This window comes from Antennarius striatus, chromosome 21 (genome assembly GCF_040054535.1).
Source record: "Antennarius striatus isolate MH-2024 chromosome 21, ASM4005453v1, whole genome shotgun sequence".
NCBI lineage: Eukaryota > Metazoa > Chordata > Actinopteri > Lophiiformes > Antennariidae > Antennarius > Antennarius striatus.
Window position 1 is genome coordinate 10150559 of NC_090796.1, and position 20063 is coordinate 10170621.

Sequence of the window (20063 nt, forward strand, 5' to 3'; positions counted from 1 at the left end):
AAACCACAAATGGCCTGAATGCAGAGTTCTGATAATTGTGCTCACTTAAATGCATCCCAAGATGACAACAGCAATAAAAATTATATGTGTGCGGTTTCTGATTTCTCCACTCCAAACACAAGACTTTTACCTCAGACATATGTCAAAGCACAAATATACTTTACAATGCTTCAGGGCCTATATCCGAGGACAGCCAAAAAGAGGGGAAAAAGGTGAAAAGAAGGAAGTACATTTTGTTTAAGACGAGCAAGGGAATAAAGTAGCCCCCTGGCATCCTTCAAATCACAGGATATAATGTAATTCAACAAATTGGCCTTCACACTGTGGTAAGGAACATGGGTATGAGGGAAATATGAGTGGAAGTAATGTCTGGACAGTTTTTGTAATCAGAACATCAGCACTACAGAAGACAAGTGATCAATGGGCCATAGCAGGAAGGAAAAGAGAGGTGAGTCTGGTCATGAATCATGACAAATAGTATTGCACCCCTTTGACCCCGGGCAACTTGCTTGGCTATAAAACTTTCAAAGATTCAGGACTCTTTTTCTAACTTAAAAAAACAAAAGAAAACATGGCTTCTGTTCCACATCAAATCATATCACTGAATACAAGTTGGTGTGTGTCAGCCTTCACCTTGACCTATCCAGTCTCCTCTCTCAGTGGAAAGGGTACTGCTTGGCTAAACATAGCCCCAACTGAGTAGAGTTGATTATGATGATATCTGATGATTACATGTTCTCTCCTGTGTAGTGTAAGAATTACATAGACTCAGAAATACCATCGACATACCATAGACTCAAGCATGAATGATGGATAATCCACCTACAAGGTTGGAGGCTTCAGCTCCACAGTTCAATAATCACTTTCGATGAGCTCTAGCGTGAAAAGTGTAATACTTGAAGATTAATTGTGTTTTGTTAGTTAAATCCATAGATCTAATGTTACAAATACCATAACATGCCTAAAAATGGTGCACTAGTAGAATTTGAAGCTCTCTTGGCCTTAATGGACAAAACAGCCATTTTGCTCAACAAAAACACAAGTTGACTTTAGAGTTGGAACTGAAAGCCACTCCAAAGTCTGTATCACACTAAGAGGGCAAAAAGATCCAAGTTTGAAAGTTGATTTCAGGACTATGCACTCACATAATTCACCTCGGTCATTACCTATAAAAGGAGCGCTACATGGTGCACTAAAGCTTGTCCATGGAGCCTGAGCACATTGAGGCTGCTTTGTTTGGGAGGTGCCGGTGTTATTTTAAGCAACAAGGGGGATTGAACACTGTAGTGAGTCATACACGAAAAATCAGCAACTATCAGTAAATTTGAATTCATCCAAGAACACTGGTTTTCCAAAACAATCCAGCGTGTCTTAAGCTATTTATGGATATTTCATTTGAAATAAAGGAGTGAACAGATACAGTAATTGGTAAACAGAATGCTACCAGATTGGCTCCTGATCATGACGATAAAGGTAGATTTAAAGGAAGGCATCACCCTTTACATTTGTTTTGACATCAACAAGGATTAGAAACCATGCTCTGTCTGTCCTAAAGGTACAAATATTACATGTTTGACTAAGAAAAGTGCATTCGTCTTGTGTGTGCAGCTACAACAGTTCTAAATGTTTCCTCATAATATTTCTGCTCCTCTAGGGCATACAAAGAAATAGAGTAGTTTGTTCCTGATCTCTGAGAGTTCATAGACCTGTTGTTGACCAAATGTTAGAGTTGTTAATAACCTTGAGAGGAAGATCTTTTGTAATAAAGCCAAATGAGTCACTTCCTTGACCATGGTTCATCCTCCTTCGTAAATACTTAATTAATCAGAAGATGTTACTCATGAGCCTGGCGAATGTCCAAAACTCTCTTGAGAGCTGTCCTCTCTGGGTAAGGAAAACTTAAAATGGGCTCAACAGTTAAACATGCCCTTTTCTTTGTCAGATTAAGTGCAAATGTTTCCTCTTATAAGTATGGTCCGGTTTTTCAATAGTTAGTTCTCTAAAGACCTTGACAGATTGCTTTACATTAGATTACATAATAATTGTTCTTGACCTACTAATATGTGCAATACAACACACATGTAGAAGTTGCAGAACCAAGAAAACTTCAGAGTATTTCAAATGTGTGAGAAGACTTTATATCCTTATATTCATGCAGGCAAAGCTCAAAGTGAGGCTTTATTCAGCATTAATGAAAACATGGCATGACATAATCTTCACATACACCTCTGACAAGAGCTTGCCAACAACATAAAATGAAGCTTTCGGTGATATCTAAGCTGGTTAAAAAACAAACAAACACACAAAACAAAACAGTACACGTTATTGTGTCTGTAGACTGTGGTTGAGTTTGAGTGTCCGTTTGACTGCTTATCCTAATTAGGGTCACTGTAATTGTGGGTATGGTGCGGGGGGTAGGGGGGTGGAGCTTAACTTAGCTAACATTGAGGTGTGGCAGGGTATGGCCTGGACAGTTTATCGCAGAGTCACATGAAAGACAAACAACAAATGACATTCACATTAATTTAGAGTCACAAATTCATTCATAATGCACGTTTTGGGTGGTGGGCGGATGTTGGAGATGCTGGAGAGAACCCTTGCAGTCACAGGGAGAACATGCAAATTCCACACAGAAACCTCGGGCAGATTTGAACCCAGAACTTTGACAACGATCTGGCACCATAAAAAGAAACGGGGTATGGCATCTGCAAACATGCTACAGCTGGGGCAACATGGCTGGGATGATGTTCTGGAATGACTGGCAATGAGCCCTGCTCTAAACCCCACTGAAATCCTACAGGGTTTGATGACTAAGCAAGTGTGACAGCATGGACATCTCCACAGACTCAGTAGTCACTCTGGGCAACTCTGAGTGAAGAGTGGGACACCATCCTACAGGATGACATCCGGAGGTTGTGCCAACCCATGAGGCGAAGGACTACTGATGGAGGACACACTAAATATTGGCGTAAAGTCTCAACTTACAAACTCACTTCGCTTGTGTTTTTGGTCCTGCTTACATTTCGACGATATAATATAACATAGAGTATAACATTAACTCAATGAGTCATTTCAAGACAGGGGGCAGGCAGAGGGTTTCCTCAGAGGTAAGAGCTGACCTATAGCCCACTAGTATATTTGTTCAGAATTCACATGTCCTCACAGGAGGACATCAAAGGAATGCAGGCTACACCCTCCTCATAAACAGTAGATTTACATGGGGAAACCAACAGATCTTGACTACATGAAAATGCACAGGCTGTTTCTTTAAGCGAGTAATGCCCATGGCAAAGCTATAACAGGCAAAGTGATAAACTGGGCACTTTATTGGTCAGTGGTATGTGCATATGTTCTCTCTTTGGCAAATATTTAAAGTCCTGTTACAAACACTGTGCCTTTAAGTTTTAGCAGAGAACACACACCCTTCAGGAACCATCAATTAAATGACAGACATCACAGCGCAGATGGAACACATAGAGTTAGCAATCAAAGACGCACATACAATGCCTTGTGAAAGTATTGGCCCCCCACCAAGTGGAACCAAATTTATTCAACATCTTATAATGTGTTTATAAATAAAAAACTGAAAAGTAGGATGTACAGAAGTATTGGCCCCCTGTTCTCTTAGCTCAGCTAAACAACTCCAGAAGTTCTCTGATGACTTCTGAATGATCCAATGTTGACCTAAATGACAACAATGACAAATAGAGTGCACCTGTGTGCCATTTGGTCTCACATTTGCACATCCTACTTTTCAGTTTTTTATTTGGAAACACAAATAAATTTAGTTCCACTTCACGATTGTGTCTCACACATTGTTGATTCTTGAAAAATATTTTCAGTTGGTTATCTTTAAGTTTGAAGCCTGAAATGTGGCAAAATGTCAAAAAGTTTTTTGGGGGCCAATACTTTCGCAAGGCACTGTAATACTGCACAAATGTCTACAATTTTCAACACTGATTCATTTCAACTTCAGTGGAATTATTGATGATTACATTCCCCCTGATCATTCCAAATATTTGACACAAGAGAAACTTACACCAGAAACTTCCTGTATTTTGACTCTTCAAAGATTTAAAATCTCTCAAACTTTACAGATCACAGATGAGGCTTTCATTCAGCGCCAACACTTATACTGTGACATGGAAACCACTGCACATGTTTTAGTAACACATCTCAGAGACTTTAAGGCATAAACTTTCCTTTACTGCACAAAAAGAGAGGAGGCCATAACTCGCTCTTCCTGATGGAAGAGGGTAGAGAATGGAAACTTTTCTCTACAGAGAAAACCAAGTGGCAGAGCATGGACTGTACCAAGTACTCCGGCTGGTGCAACACTAGGGACTTTTCAAGCGAGTTCAAAGGCCATGATGGAAGAAAACAAAAGACGGATGTTTCTTCAAAGCAGGGGCTACTGGTAATTTTACTGGCCAGGAAGGATAGATGACTCATAAATATATTGTTTACCTTTTTTTCTTTTATTTCCCTGGTATGAGTATTTACTGATCAAGTATGAACAGAAAGTTCTCAAAAAGAGGTGACAGCAAGAACAGGACAAATTTACACACTGGAAAAAATTTTTTTCAAATAACCTAAAAGTATTTCCCTTCAAACCATCTAAATCAATACCTTGTCTTCCACATATTGTACTTTGAGCCTTGCTCCTAACCATTCAATTCAACCAAATTGGCATCAAAAACATCTGGGGTTGGTCCAGGAGGTGTCAGTTTTGTAAACCCCCCACATACTACAGTTAATCATAGTTTGGCTAATGTTTTTCTCATTAAAAAGTCCTTTTTTCACATTTAATGCTGTATAAGTTCAGGGCCTCAAACAGCTGGCTAAAGATGTTCTACAATTGTAGAGGCTCGCAACACTTCATGCTGTTAAAATGGGCCCCTACTAACACAGAACTTCAAGGTGTTGAGTTCACAAACACCCTTCATTCTTGTGATGGATGAAAAAAGGGAAAGAGGGAGAAAGGGGATGAAGCAGAAGGGAAATGCAAAGGAAGGAGGAAGGAAAGGACAAGGACAAAAAAAGGGAATGGACTTCAAAGGAGGAGAGGGAGAGTGGAAGGAACAGGAAAATTCAGAGAACTGCAGAGGTCAAGAGAGCAGGGGGAAAGAGGAAAGATGATGGAAAGGACTGTAGACAGAACAGGCGTTTGTGGGGGTGGATGCGATGGCTTTGTGGGGCATGTGTCTCCAGGGTGCCAAGGGGCCCCTGTCTAGTGGTACGGGGTGGAGGGAGGGTAGGATCAGCCACTGCTGTTATAGAGGAGGAGAGTAGGGCAAAAAGAGGCTCTGAGTCTCTAATCCATCCCTACCTGCCCCTCCCTCTCTCTCACAGACACAAACTCCCTTAAATCCCTCTTACCAGAAGTCTGACTGCAGCCAGTCACCCGAAAGGCAGTTGACATAACAACCCCAGGGCACGTGCTTTGGTAAAGTAACTGACACTGTAAAAATTGTACTAACCCACTTGAGGCAGCACTTCCATTATCTACAGGAAAAGCAATGCATTCCCAACTTGAAAACATTATCAGAAGGGACAACACAACCATAAGGCATTCAAACTCAATAAGGCAATGAGAGTTAACAGATGATCATTTGTGTGTGTGTGTGTGTGTGTGTGTGTGTGTGTGTGTGTGTGTTTTGTTTACATCCTTTTTTTTTTTTACAGGCTAGGCTTTTGTCCCAGCCTTCTGGCTTCCTATTTGTTGCATTCAATAGAGCCATTAAAATGTGACGTCGGGGAAAGCAAACAAGCAAATTCACACACACACACGCACACGCACACGCACACACACATACACACAGTAGAGCACAAAGACATGTAGCTAAAGAATCACAAAACACAGGCCAACATAAATACACACTGGCTCCAAAAAGGCTGCAAGCATAGAAGCTTGATTGCGGTTGGGTGTATGTATGCAAACTCACACATATACAACACACAATGTGGGCCTGAATAAAACACCCGCACTGGTTTTATGAGCCAGATGTACAGCAGTACCTACAGTAGAAGCACATATAGCCCTGCTCCAACTTCTAGCCTATTGCAGACTGACATATGACAAGCATTACCCAACTACAGCAACACCTTAACAGCATTAAAAATGCCAGCATTTTAAGGTGAAAAATAACAAAATGTACACATTTACAGGGGCATTCATGAATACAAGCTGTGGCAGCTATTTGAAAGCTACGGTACAGGTTATTCTGAGCAGAACTGATGTTTTCTTTGACTAATTTTTCATCTTTCATGTTAATACTAGATTGTAAGGCCACTTTCTACCACATATGTACAATAAAACTAAATATAAGAAGTGCCACAGAGGAAGAAATTTTAAAAAAATTACAAGTTACTAAAAAAACAACAACTTATTTTTCACTCAGTTACAGGTGGATGACAATTATACCCTTCGTAAAAAGAACAGTTAATTTTATCCCTCTGTCAGTAATCATCCTAACGCATTTGAAGTAATGTTCATAAGGAATGATGATAATATAAGTAAAATATACATCAGATATTATTATGTATGAATTTAATAAGACGAGTAGTTGTGTTATAGATTAAAATCTAAAAAATATACATCAAAGGTCACATTTCCAGTTTTATTAATTAATTTATTATCAAGTACTCTATAAACTCTCTACTATAGTATGTAACAAAGTTGTCAATACAATGTCATTCTTCTATTTTTAACAGTCTTTGAGCAAAGAAGTGATGCACGCACCTACCCACACAAGGCCAGATAGGTACCTATAGTTCCCACCCCAGTGGGGTGAGATTTAATATACAGTAACTATAAATATAATGTATTTTGGATGTTGAACTGCTTTGACTTTAATGTATGATAATAATGTAGCATGTATAATGTAGCAGTATGCAGTTCCACAAATCTCTTCATGTTAAACACGCCAAAGTTTTTGCTCATTGTTCACTATAGCAAACGATGAGCAAATAATGTGATTTTTCTACTTGCTGACACCTTATCAACATGGACATTATCACCAGAATAGTCGCCTGTAAGCTACAGAACAGACTGAACACAGACAGAGATGTGAGCAGAACGGGTGGGGGTGAGTTTGGGGGGGCAGTGGGGTGGAAGAATCCTGCTCATTGGGTTTCTCTCTCAGCACTGTGGTGTCCACTGTGCTGAGAAGACAGCATCTGGCCAGCTGGAATGCTGCTGAGCAGGGGGTGGAGTGGTTAAGGGTGTCTCCTCTGCTGATGGGGGATGGGTTTTGACAGAGAAGGAGTATTACCAGTAGTGGCATTAACCATTTAATGCCAACTTAAGTCTTTAATGTGGAAAAAATATAGGCCGTCAGGGCCATTAGTCTTTCTCAGACCAATAAATATGGATTTCTATGAAATACGTAAAATGCTGTGAAATTGCAATGTTGCTGATTGGGGCAGAAAGAAACTGATTCAAAGCCTGTAACTTCATGTAAGGGTCAAAATCCTTTACAAAACAATTACAGATGCATTCTGTGCATGGAAGCTTTGTGTAATCCATGTAACAACATAGTTTCACAAGGATGACCATTAGTGAAGTACGCTTTAGAGAAAGAGTAAAAATCGTACTGTCTTACCAAAAAAGTGACATCTGTAGTTCCACTAAACTAAGCACTACAAGTAGGAGATAAGACAACAATATTAACCTTAGCATAAAACATACAAGTAAACCCATATAAGCTAGTGAATCATGACTGCATTTGATGTCTGGCCACATTAAGTCCAGTCTACTCAAGTCCAGTCAAGTCAAGGATTGTGTCAAATCAAACCAAAAGCTATATCAAGGCAAACAGTTTTATAGTTTAATAAAGGTGACAATGTATGGTAATGCTCGGAATATTGTCACATTTTAATTTTACACTGCTTTTTTAGATTTTGTAAATGATGTGGTGTTGTAACACAATGCTTTAATTATATCCTTGCATATGGTTTAAATCTTTTTTATTTATCAACGCTTCATTGCATAATCAGTTATTTCACATGGGCTGAAAAGCAACAATCCCTCGCTGACATTCACAGAAGAGGTTGTCCATTGACTCAATTGTTCTGATTCTAAAACACTCTGTTTGACATTCTAAAGCTTTATTTTTATTTATAAAATGGTGACAGATGAAATTACCTAACATTGAACAGAAACAAAAAAGTAGGACTGAGAGAAGTCTTGGTCTTTCTTCTATTAGAAAATTATCTGCAAAAAAATCAAATTACAGTTCTTATAGATTTTCACATGTTAAAGTGCAAACATTACACATACTAAAGACATACTAAAGCTTACTAAAGTGGGCTTGGCAGTGCAACTGTTGAACAATAGAAGTGATGAAGCCAGAAACAGGCCACTCTAACTGTTATCTAGGTTTATAAATATGTCTTAGTGGAGATTACCCTGAGGGTAACCCCGAGCACTCTTCCCTGTGGAGTTCCTATTGCTCATTTTGTCACATCTCTTCTGCTTTCTGTAAATATTAGTGCTGCAGAACATCTTGGCTGTGCAGCTGACATCAAAACTATTTAAGGGGGGGCGGGGGGGGCAGACCTAACCGAGGGAAATCTGGTGAATGACTTTTTCCAGCCAAGTCTTACAGTTAATCTGTGGCATATTAATTCACACATCTATGCAAACACTTAATGGTGAAAATGAGAAAGCTACTGTAATAAATTGTTTCCCTTAAGATGTGTAAAACATGTTTGTAACTTATTACAGCTCATGAATCAGATCATAGGACCTCTGACTGCTTGGCACTGAGTATAATTACTGAATAACCATAGGCCCATCAATATCAATGTAAAAATATTAAGATGAATTAAAAGCAAGTGTCAAATAGTGACTCTTCAACAAAACAGATATAAAAGCAATTGCAAATTTTGAACTGAACTGAAGCAACTCAGTGCAATTGTGTACTTATTTTGGGTTGTTCTCTCTCGGAGGCTTCTTAAAAGCCTTAATGATATATTTAAATCCAATTTACAATCTAAGTTTAACAAGATTTCTTCATCCCTCATTTGAACAACACTGGGAAATACATTTACAAAACCCGAATACCATATGTATTCCTTCTTCATAAAACACTGATAAAACAGCAGTATAGCACATGAGCTATAAGCTTAGTGAGATACCATGAAATAATCAAAAGTTTTAAAAGGAGTGAGAACCTCTACAGAAGCCAAAAAAACAACAGTCCTTTAGGAGTGTTAACATCACAATACTCTATTGCTACTGCACATTTTTTATTACCTTAATATAGTTTGAGGCTGTTTTTCATATCCCAATTCAAACTCTTGTAAAAACTATTAATAATTAAAAATGAATTAAAACTATGTCATTATTTACATTATTGTCATAAACTTTGCATAAAGATACAGAAATATCATTCATCATAAATATTTATTTGGACAAACAATCACTCAAGAAAAGATGGTTAGTCATGCAGGAACTGAAACTGTATCCAGACATTCACTAAAACTCGCTCTGAAGAGCCACCAGGCGCCCTTAATGTCCATGCGTCAGAAAGCCCTTTGGCAGTGTTGATTAACTACACTCCTGCAGAAACAATGCAACACCAGATTGATACAAAGCGTTCAGGTGACTTAAAGCCACCACAGAGGACAAACATCTGCTCCGACAACAATGGAGCGTCTCTGTCTCTTTGTTTGGGCTCTTAACATGGTCTAAAGGTAAGACAGGTAAAGGGTAAGTGGGAGGGGGAAAAAAAGCCTGACTGGAGCCCCTCCTTGCTTGGACACGTTCTCCCTGGCTGCTCTGAGCAGGTTGGATATCACTTAGTGGTGACGGTACTTTATACCTCAGGCATCTGTTTTTTCCCAGCAGTCACAGTAATAAAAGGCCGCATCCTGTGTGAAGGAGAAACACAAGCAAGTGCTGTCCTGCTCTATGGATGGCACTCATGCACTGAGAATTTCTTATCATGACATGCATCAGATTTCTTTCTCTGTGTTGCCCAACACCACCTGGCTGAGAAAGGCCTTGGAAAACCTGTTGTGACACAGATCGCTGGGATGTCATACAGCGAGGAAAATTACAGTCTGTCAATCCTCAAATACAATAGCCCTTGGATATTTAGCTTCAATAGGTTTCATTGTTTTGTGACAACTGTTATATAAATGATTTATATCCATTTTGAAGAAATCACCACTAGGATGACAGTAAATGCAATCTTTGGGGGACCATTTTTGCACAAATTCTTAATATATAGCATCATAAACATATAATTATCCTCCCCAAAACTAAATTATTGTTGAGAGCCAAACTCACAGTCATGGGACAAGTCATAAATCCAGCTGAAATCATAAAAAAAGAAAAAGATGAAAGAAATACATACTGAATAAACACACTACAAGTGTCGTCCATATTTCAAGAGAATAAAGCTGCTGCCCATCTCAATGTACCCATTGCCTAAGCCGTTTTCAACTATTTGTATAGCCCAAAGTCATATTTGTACAGGTAAACATGACTTTGATTCCAGTCGGTTTTTTTGATAACTTAAATGACCTGCGCTGTACTGACTGTACTGAATAGAGAAATTCCTAATCTGTGGTAAGCCTGTCGATTCACAACTGAAAGTAAGACATGGTATACCATGGGTAAATATGTATTATTTTGAAGTTCCAAACTCTGAGAAGATATTTTAAATCAGCTTCAGCAGAAAACATATCACAGCTGTGCTGTCTTTCTCCAAAAGTAAAAGTAAAAATAAAAAAAATCACACACACAGACTGACAAAAACATACTTTTTTGGCTCTGTGGCTTAGAATGTGTCGATGTTAATCAGGCTCAGCAGTTTGACACAATGAGCACCACATTACTCTAGACTTCCTCTTCTTTTCTCTTTAACAGATCAACAATCAACTTTAAAAGTAAACTGCATACCACTGGTAAATCTAACCATTCATCATTCGTCTATCTTATTTTTGTAAAACCTGTGCAGGATTGTCGGGGTTGAGAAGTGGGGCACACCCTGGACAGGTGGCCAGTTACAATACTTACACATAGTAAGACAAAAACAACCTTTCACACTCACATTTACTCCAATTAAAGGTCGGTTCTCCTATGCAGTACTCCTTATTTTTGGATGTGGGATGAAAGCTGGAAAACCCACGCATATGTGGGAAAAAAATGCATGTACCCCACCCACAAAAACCCAGGTAAGGACATAAAACCAAATATTTTTCCTGTGTATGTGTGTGTGTGTGTGTGTGTGTGTGTTGGGGGGGGGGACACTGCAAAACACAGCAACAGTATGAAATACTGTGGAAATAGCACAAAATAGCTGTAAAGATAAGTTGCACAAAATTAAAACACACACGCACGCCCGTGCGCACACGCACACACACACTGTACCTCTGCTATGGTGCAGCGTCTGCTGTCACTGTGAAAACTGGGCTAATGGTTCAGGAAGAACAACAACTAATGCAATGACAGTACTTTTTGACCCAATTATAAGTTTTCGACACTTCCTTACTATGACGCATTTCATGGTAAAGCGTCAACAGAGCGCCATGGAAACGTAACCTGAGGTAGTGTCAAATGTGAGTAATTATTACAAAGTTACAACATGAACTGTGTAGTTACACTGTCTTCCTACCTGTAGTCCTTTAAGGAGGGCGGCAAACATCCACGGAGATATGTCTTAAGTTGATTTCTTCAGCTGTGCAAACAGAATAAGGCACCCTGAGGTCCTGTGAGCACGTATAGCAAACCAATGTTTTGAAGCTCCTAACAACTCCGAAGTTAACCGCAGCACGTCATTCGGCATAAGCGACAAGGGCGAGTCCTCGAGGAAATGAACGGAAACAAACAATAAATGGACACTTGTCAAACGCTATTCAAGAATGGCTATCTTTACTCATCCTCCATTGAGAATGAAGGCAGACGCAGCTCCGTTGTACCGTCCTTCCCGTTCACGGTGCAGAAGCGGCGGTGGAACCAGTCCGCAGGTCCAGCAACTTCAAACGCTTTCTCGTCTCTGATTGGCCCACACTCGGCGTGGTGGTGCATTCACGAGTAACTGGTAAACGCCCATTCTCACATCCAGGAATCCAAATTGTGATATAGATCTTTGAGGAACGCAACGGAAATTAAGAGAAAAAATTGCACGCTTTGCAGAAAATTCAAACATTTACGAAGAGTTTCTTTTTCTTTCTTTTTTTTTGCGTGTGTTCAGCTTCATACACATTCCAACACTTGAGACGGAAACGCAAGCAAAGCTTTAAAAACCCCACACGCGGAGAAGTATTCACACGATTAAACGTTGGCACCGCTTCCATAACGTCACTGACTGCGACGTGACCTGTATCGACTGTATAAGAACAATAGTCTAGCTGCATTCTCTTAACATATGGGGTTGTTGGAGGCAACATGTGGCAAATCAGGTGAAGTCTGAAGCTGCAGTACTGCACTTCAGTAGTGTACTGTATTTTAAAGGTCACAGCTCCCCCTACTGCTAAGATGCTGCTGCTTTGGATAGGAACCATTGTGCATATTACCTCGGTATTTATCTTAGCCTGCTCTGTTAGGAATATACTGTACAAGGAAATGACTCAAGCTCAATGCCAATTTTTTTTTATTCCATATATTTTTGGTCTGCATGAGAGAATACTGGTTTTAAATTTATTAAAACAGTAGACCCGTTTGGCAATGCTTTGTTTATTATTCTGTTTCAGGTTAAACATTTAGAAACAAGTTTTGTCTCTATTTTACAGGCACATTGTTTGTAGGCGTTTGTGTTCTCACAAGTGTGTAGGAATGATTAATGATCTTCCACAGTTGAATACTTGAATCACACACTTGCTAAAATTCTGAATTCAGACATTTACAAATGGACATTATGTGATCACTGTACTATATATACAAATGGAATTTCATCTTTATTACTTTAATTAATTTTCGCTTCCGTTTTCACAGGTGTATATCTTGGTGTGTGTGTGTGTGTGTGTGTGTGTGTGTGTGTGTGTGTGTGTGTGTGTGTGTGTGTGTGTGTGTGTGTGTTCCAATTTAGGTATCACACCCATTTCCTTTGTTGATGTCCGATCGGTGACTGTTGTTCTTTGTCATCACTCAATCCACCTTCAGATTAGTTAGGTAACACCAAACCCACCTGTAAAACATATGCTTATTCTTATTACCTAATAATTAATGACAGGTATAAAAAGTATGCTCACTGAGTGTAGAGAGTGTGTTAAGATGTGTTAATAAGAACACAAACAGCTTTTTTCACTTGTACATTTCTCTAGAAATCACTTGCAGTTCTGTGAGTGTTTGTTTAAGAACATTTAATTATCATTAATTGAGCTTTAAAGGGAGTTTTTTTCTCATTATTAGATCTAAATGAGTCTTGCAAAGCTGACATTACAAGTAGAGTTTATGAGATCACTGTCAGTGAGAGGAATGGTGCGAAGACCTTTGAATGCAGAAAATCACAATACTTTGTCCTGAAAGATGGAGATATTACAGGAATCCGAACCTTGTCTTGGGTCATAGTAGGACACATCCAGTTGTACAGGTAGTAATTAAGGCTTGTGTCACTGATGCTGAACTTGAGCCTTTCCAGGAAGAGCTTGTTATCCATTACATCAAGAGCCAAGAAGACATCAAAGCGTTTCTGTCAGTGAGGTAAAAAACAATTCATTTTCATATCCATTAATAAAATCTGTTTGCATTAAAATACATCAATGCTAAATTTAAAACTTGAAACTGTTGGTGCTTTTAAATCCCAGGGAGTTGAAAAAAAAATTGTACACACTCACAGCTTTTGCCAGGACCAGCATGTCCTCCATGAGATCAACCACATCAGTGTCAGTAGTAGCAATGCAAAAAAGATAAGCTGCTCTCAACTCAGCGTGGACAAGGTGATTCAGCACTCTATTGGAGACACTGTAGAAGCTAATCACATCTGTCAGTGCGCCATCCTCTCCCTGTGTGTGTGAAGCGGAGAGTTGAATCAATTCCTGACTACTGCAGCATTATATGAAAGTATTTCAGCAAAAATGGTGATAAAAATGGTTTCTATCTTTAAACAAATGGAATAAAGAAGATTATTGACCTCCACAACATAGGTGTCAATCACATTCTCCCTTGGCAAGAGCCAGTGGTCTATGTCCTCCAAAGACCACACGGGGCTGAGGTGAAACCTGCTGAGGTTGGCCTGGAGTAGAATATGAATCCCAGCAATGTCTTTTTTTGTCATAGGGCGCAGACCTTTTGTTTTTGTCACCTTTGAGAGTCAGAGATAGCAAGAAAAATACACACTGCAAAATGGAATGCTGTTATTAATAATGATCTGAATCAAGGTATTTTTTTCTGGACACATTTTCAAAAAGTCAGTTGCAGTTTAAGTGATGTGTTCTGAAAATATCCTACTTTGTGTTTTTTAACCTCATGGTGGCAGTACAGACTAACCTCAGGCAGCCGGTTCACTTTGACAGCTCTCTGCAGATTCATGCTCTGACTCAGACCTGGGTAGCTCACCTCGGCAAGTTTTCGTGAATTCAGAGGACGATTCCAGTATCTAAGAGAATTAGTTTGTTTGACTGAAAAGGAGAAGATTTTTCTAACTTTCATTTTAACATTTAAATAATAATAATAATAATAATAATAATAATAATAATAATAATAATAATAATAATACTAATAGTAATATTAATAATAAACTATGACATGTCTGCTACTCAGGGGAATAGAAGCCACACAAGTTGATAGAGAAATGTCAATCTTAAGGTATTTCTGTAACAAATAAATTAGATTAATCAACTAATAGTTTTGAATTAAAACTATCAATTTTAATTCAAAACAATTAATTGAATAAATAGTTTTGAATTAAAAACTATTAATTTTCAATGTTAAATTGCTTAATAATTGGAATAATTATTAAGCAATTTAGCACTGAAAAGCTTCATCAGTGTGCTTCTTAAGGACTGTTATGTTTTCATCAAATTCATCTCAATCAATGTTTTGATTATTTTTTTAAATAGATTTCTATGGTCCTCATAATTTAATGAAATTGCATTGCTCTAAACATTCTCTGCAGAAAGTAAATAATGCAAAGAATCTTATTTTCAGTGGCATTAAATGCATTAACTGTGGCTTAATTTTAGCTTTAAGTTAAGTGCTAATTAAATCTCTGTAGCTGTTATAACCTGCAGGAGCTCAGTGGCGTTGGAAGCACAACAGCAGTTGCGTAGACGGCCTGGTGGATACCCTGTTGGTTGACCCGTCTGGTGAGCTCTCGGATCAGAACTGGAGTCATTCGCTTGAGGCGTAGCTTCTTATGAACGCACAAGAATTTGACCTGGACCATTCTCTTCTTCCTGCAAAACATGTTTTCAGTATTTGCCTTGAGACAGTTGCAGGAAAATTGCCACAGTTTAGTTGCAAAGTGCTGTGAATACCAATATTTCTTTTTAGATTTCACATAAAAGCGTATCTTTGCATATTTATGAACTACTCACATCTCATATATGAGAGCATCCGTGGGAACCGCAGCAATGAAGCCAACCAGCTTGTTATTGGCGTCTACTCGAACGCCACAGTGCCATTGGGGCAACCAGTTTGGAGGCTTTAAAGCCCTTAAGAGGAAAAGAATGACATGGTTGCTTAATAACTGTGAACATAGAAGTCGATAAAGTAAACTCCAAGTCCCAATAAAAATGAGCATGAGATGACTGTTCTAAATGAATATGACAGCTTTCATTAACCTCAAGGCAAAGAACCATGTCATTTCCCGAAATGCTAATGGAAAGAGTTCCTTTCAAAGTAAATGCTATTATGTTTGATGCAAGAGTTCCCTGAAGGTGGAGATGCCATTTATGCAGATCATGGAGAAAAAAGGGTTTTGTACTCCATTAAGACTAATGCTCGCAACTGGTTAGTTTAGCTTATCATAAGGAGACAGCGAGTGAGCTGGCATATCTCTGACCAATAGTAACTTAATCAATTTATTGTTTACCTCCAGTCATTGAGAGACAAATAAACAATATATAACAACTAGCTTCAAGCTCGCTGTATCCAAGCATTTTTAGTTGCTGTACTAGTTTGCTTTGTTAAGAAAGCTGCCTAGATGATGTATTTAGATTTATAATTACATCAGGTCTATTCATCTGTCTGACAGAGAGCAAATAAACATATTTCTCAAAAGTTTGATCTATTGTCTCTCTGTCAAAACACAATCAGCTCTCTGTCTCAAATGGATGAAGTACAAAAAAAAAAAATTGTTCCTTCCATTCATCACAAGTGATTACATGCATCTGCTTTAAGCTTACCATTGCAGATACTCTGGAGAGAAGTCAAATCTGATAGTGTTGTCATCCTCTGCTGTGTAGTTCTCATTTAGTAGAGTGCATAGCTCCCCCAGCTGCAATAACAGATGGGAAAGCATTGACTTTGCCTGGATTGAGTCAATTTCTCGTACTTGACACTTTTCCAAAACACTGAACACTTCCTTCTTTTTAAAAGAGTAGCGTATGACAGGGATGTGTGATGCAGTTGCTAATGATGAATGTACAGCGGCTTGCAGGAAGTAACTTACCACCGTTGGGTTGCTCAGGTCCAAAGTGTCCCAAGAGAAACCTTGAGGCAGTGAGTAGGGCTCCTTACGGACCCTGGCTTCACCGTCTATTATTGGGCCACATGTCACAATGCCATCACCTCCACCATCTGCATAATGAATGGTACATATTAAATTGATTCACAAAACCTTTAATATTTTTAAATAGGTCTATACATTCATTAACTGGCAAAGTCGGATGAGACGATTGCCACACATGAAAGAGTTAAAGAAGGTATGAATGTCACAAATTAATTAATTCTTTTAGCCCCCAGCAGCTAGAACAAGAATTGCTTCCTACCCAGTTTGGGGACAGGTTGAGTTTCCCAGAAGCGATATTGGTGTCTTTTGGCCTGCTGCAGTGTTTTAGGAAGACTTGGGCCCAAGGTAAAGAGGTGGAGGGCTTTTTGAAACTCCTGCTGCTTCTTCTCCGGTAGAGAGTCCAGCTAAAACAGGACAAGACAGAAAAGAATAACTTGCTTTATGGTATTTGTCGAGAAGATGAACGTTTGACTTTCACACAGCAGCATTAGTCCGATAAATCTAGACGCTCAAAACCTTAAGACGCATGTAACTGTTCAGTGTGTGACATGGTATTCATTTATTTCTGATTCTGATAAAGAGATTGAAACTTAATTCAGGAATATGTCTCTCATAATTTACTGAATAAAGTTTTAATGGAGCTTGAAAACATCCAGTAGTTTGATTTTTTGAGCTGACTCAGCATAAATCAAAATACCCACCATATGTGCTAAGTTATGGCTTCCCAGAAATAGATGTACATTTAGATAATTATTCAGTGTGTGCTAACTTTAGGTTAAAGCATGCCAATTATCAATTAGTTGAGGTGTCGGCTGCTGAGTTCTCATCCTCAAACAAACTAGGCTTAATAATGTCCTTATGGCTGTCCTGCATGGCACAGCATAAAACCACAATTAAATACTTCATTGCCGTTCTATATCGAAATACACATACTAGACAGGTAACAAAGGTCAAACATTTTTTTCATAGATTAACTTGGTAAACTAAAAAACTGTAGGACTGCATTTATTGGTTCATTCCAAGCATGAGCTCATTAAACACATCCATAAACTTCTTTTATAACAGCCAGTATGGCTTATCAATTGCAAAATCCATTGTTGAGAATAATGAATATATATTTGATTTATTCATTCTGACCAGAAGCAGAGATAATACACATTCCCATCAGGCATAAAAAATTAATGACCAGAGGTTTAGATACCAAAAGAAGAATTCACACAGACCGCCCCCCCCCCCCCCCTCCAGCAATTTGCACAGTGCATCCACAGACAAGTTTATGAGCGGTCACATTGTCACAGCATAGCTTCATCACTACATGTATGCACTCACATTAAATTAAACAGACACATACCATGGCAAAGGGGTCCTTGGGTCCCACTGCTCTCCAGGCATCCTTCTTCTGCTTCTTTTTTGTGCTTTTTAGACTCCCACTCTCATCCCCTGTCATCTTCTTATCCCTAAAAGACATCATTATGCACCAAAGTTGACGGATACTGTAAGGCTCAACATTATACAAGAAAAATTAGAGATTAAAATCCTATCACACTCACGAGGTTGAATCAGTCATTTTGGACAAATGAAAGTTCTTGACGCTGAGGGTGAATTGAGCTGTTTTTTGGACACACTTGTGGCTTTTCAGCTCTTATCTTATCTTGCAGCAAGGGGAGAATAGTGGACGCCTCAGTAACCCAACCCAACGCCCACCCAGCCGTTAGATGACTCTAGGCAATGCTGGCAACTAAATATGTCTTTCCACATGTAAGACAGCAGCTGACAAAAGCAGATGTCAGCTTAGAGCAGCTTGATCCAGGGTACAGAATTAATTGGTTCAAGTTTCCTAATCACAGAGTTCACATATACCGCAGTCTGTTTTAAACTTATTTTCCACACTTAGAAATCCCTTGTGGACTTGATGAACACTGTAATAATAATTGATAATTGTTCAGCACATTTTCAAGTAGTTCCACACAAAAACAAGCAGTAGCCTTTGGATCTATAGGGTTGCTATTATTAATCAAAAAGTACAGTCATGTCATTAAAAAAAAATCATTTCAGACTGGGATTGCATAATCCTGAATAATAGCAAAGCAGCTCAGAAATTTAAATTATATTATTAAAAACTGGTCAAGCTGAGATTTATAGTAGGAAAATGTAAAGAAAAGTTTTCGTTTTTTGACTTTTAATGCTGTTTTGTAGGCCTCTAAGATAATGGATATATAAGTCACAATGTGATTGTCTGTTATAGAAGTATTTCCTTGAAATACTGAGAATGTATTAGTAGTTTTCCTCATTCTAATTCAAAGGGAGGACAATTCCTTTCATTAAAAAAATGTGATTCAGCCTTTCTCATCCCCACTCAATATTTCAATATTTTTATGTGTAATCAGTGCAATCAGACTTTGTACAGTCAGAGTGGGGGAATTACTGTAAAAAGGGCACAATTTGTCACTGTTCCTGACTTTAATTAACTCATCAGCTGATAATTGGCTTATTGTGCCATCATGTACTTGTCACTTCATTTAAATAGCTCGATATAACCAATCACAAGTTTGCTGTAGTGGTTTTAAAACCTGCAAATACTGTACAACACCCTCGAGAGCCCGATCCTGCTTTCGCATCTTTAAAACTTTTTTTTTATGGTCTAATTTTCATCGCAATTCTTTAAAGATTTCTTTATATTTTTGATATGCATGTAAAATAGATGCAGTCCGCACCTGTGAAGTGCCTGGAACTGTTTCAGTCTCTTTTTTCATTATAATGGTAGCCTCAATGCTGAATATCAATAGGAGAATGATGCTGCTAACACCTGTCAACTCTCCAGGTAAAGAAGTGGAAATTGTGCAGTCCCATAAGTAGTTAGCAAATCTCATAAACAACAGAGGAAGCGCCATGTGTTGGGATACAGGAAGGATGACTGGTGATGCAGGTGTCTCAGCTGGATGCCCCAGAGGCACCAGTGAGGCAAGCAATGAACATGAACGTTAATTTTATTTATTGTATTGTTTACTGAGATTCATTCCTGTTTTGGCCATATGGAAAAAGACACAATTCCATCTGAAAGGCAAATAAAACATATGAGGGAGTCAAGTCTTCATTTCTCACAATGTGGAAAAATAATAGACCCATTTTGTCAAGAAGGCAAGTGATTTGGTTTCAATGTATTAATGATTTCATACCATTCTGAATGATTAATGTCATCTCCTTACGTTAACAACAAATTTAATATCACTGCAGAGAAAATGATTAAATTAATCGCTAGTCTGAATCACAGCATACTCATGAGCATGATATTAACACTCTCCAGTAGAGTTTGGTCTATTTTTGACTCAATTCATTTTCACTGGCCCCATCAGCAACATCATGGACTTTATAAATTTGAAATTATCTAATTCATAATATCATTAATCTATATTATATAATGCACTGGCAAACAGTTTG

General features: G+C 38.5%; 2 protein-coding genes across 2 annotated transcripts in view; both read right to left on the reverse strand.

The window, feature by feature from the left end:
• The window catches only part of svild (supervillin d), a 41960-nt gene extending 29952 nt beyond the window's left edge, over window positions 1-12008 (reverse strand). Inside the window, exon 1 of the mRNA XM_068305161.1 lies at window positions 11628-12008. The gene's annotated coding sequence lies outside the window, so the exon portion shown is untranslated. The remainder of the gene's footprint in view (window positions 1-11627) is intronic.
• A 664-nt stretch (window positions 12009-12672) lies between these two features.
• On the reverse strand, window positions 12673-18265 carry nmt1b (N-myristoyltransferase 1b). Its single transcript, XM_068305373.1, has 12 exons — window positions 18176-18265; window positions 17977-18082; window positions 16885-17029; window positions 16566-16693; window positions 16300-16391; window positions 15490-15606; window positions 15178-15348; window positions 14441-14549; window positions 14085-14255; window positions 13789-13956; window positions 13506-13643; window positions 12673-13139 (listed from the first exon to the last, which is right to left on the reverse strand). The coding sequence occupies exons 1-12, from the start codon at window positions 18190-18192 to the stop codon at window positions 13116-13118; spliced, it is 1386 nt and encodes a 461-aa protein (XP_068161474.1). The 5' UTR covers window positions 18193-18265; the 3' UTR covers window positions 12673-13115.
• Between the last annotated feature and the right edge of the window lie 1798 nt (window positions 18266-20063).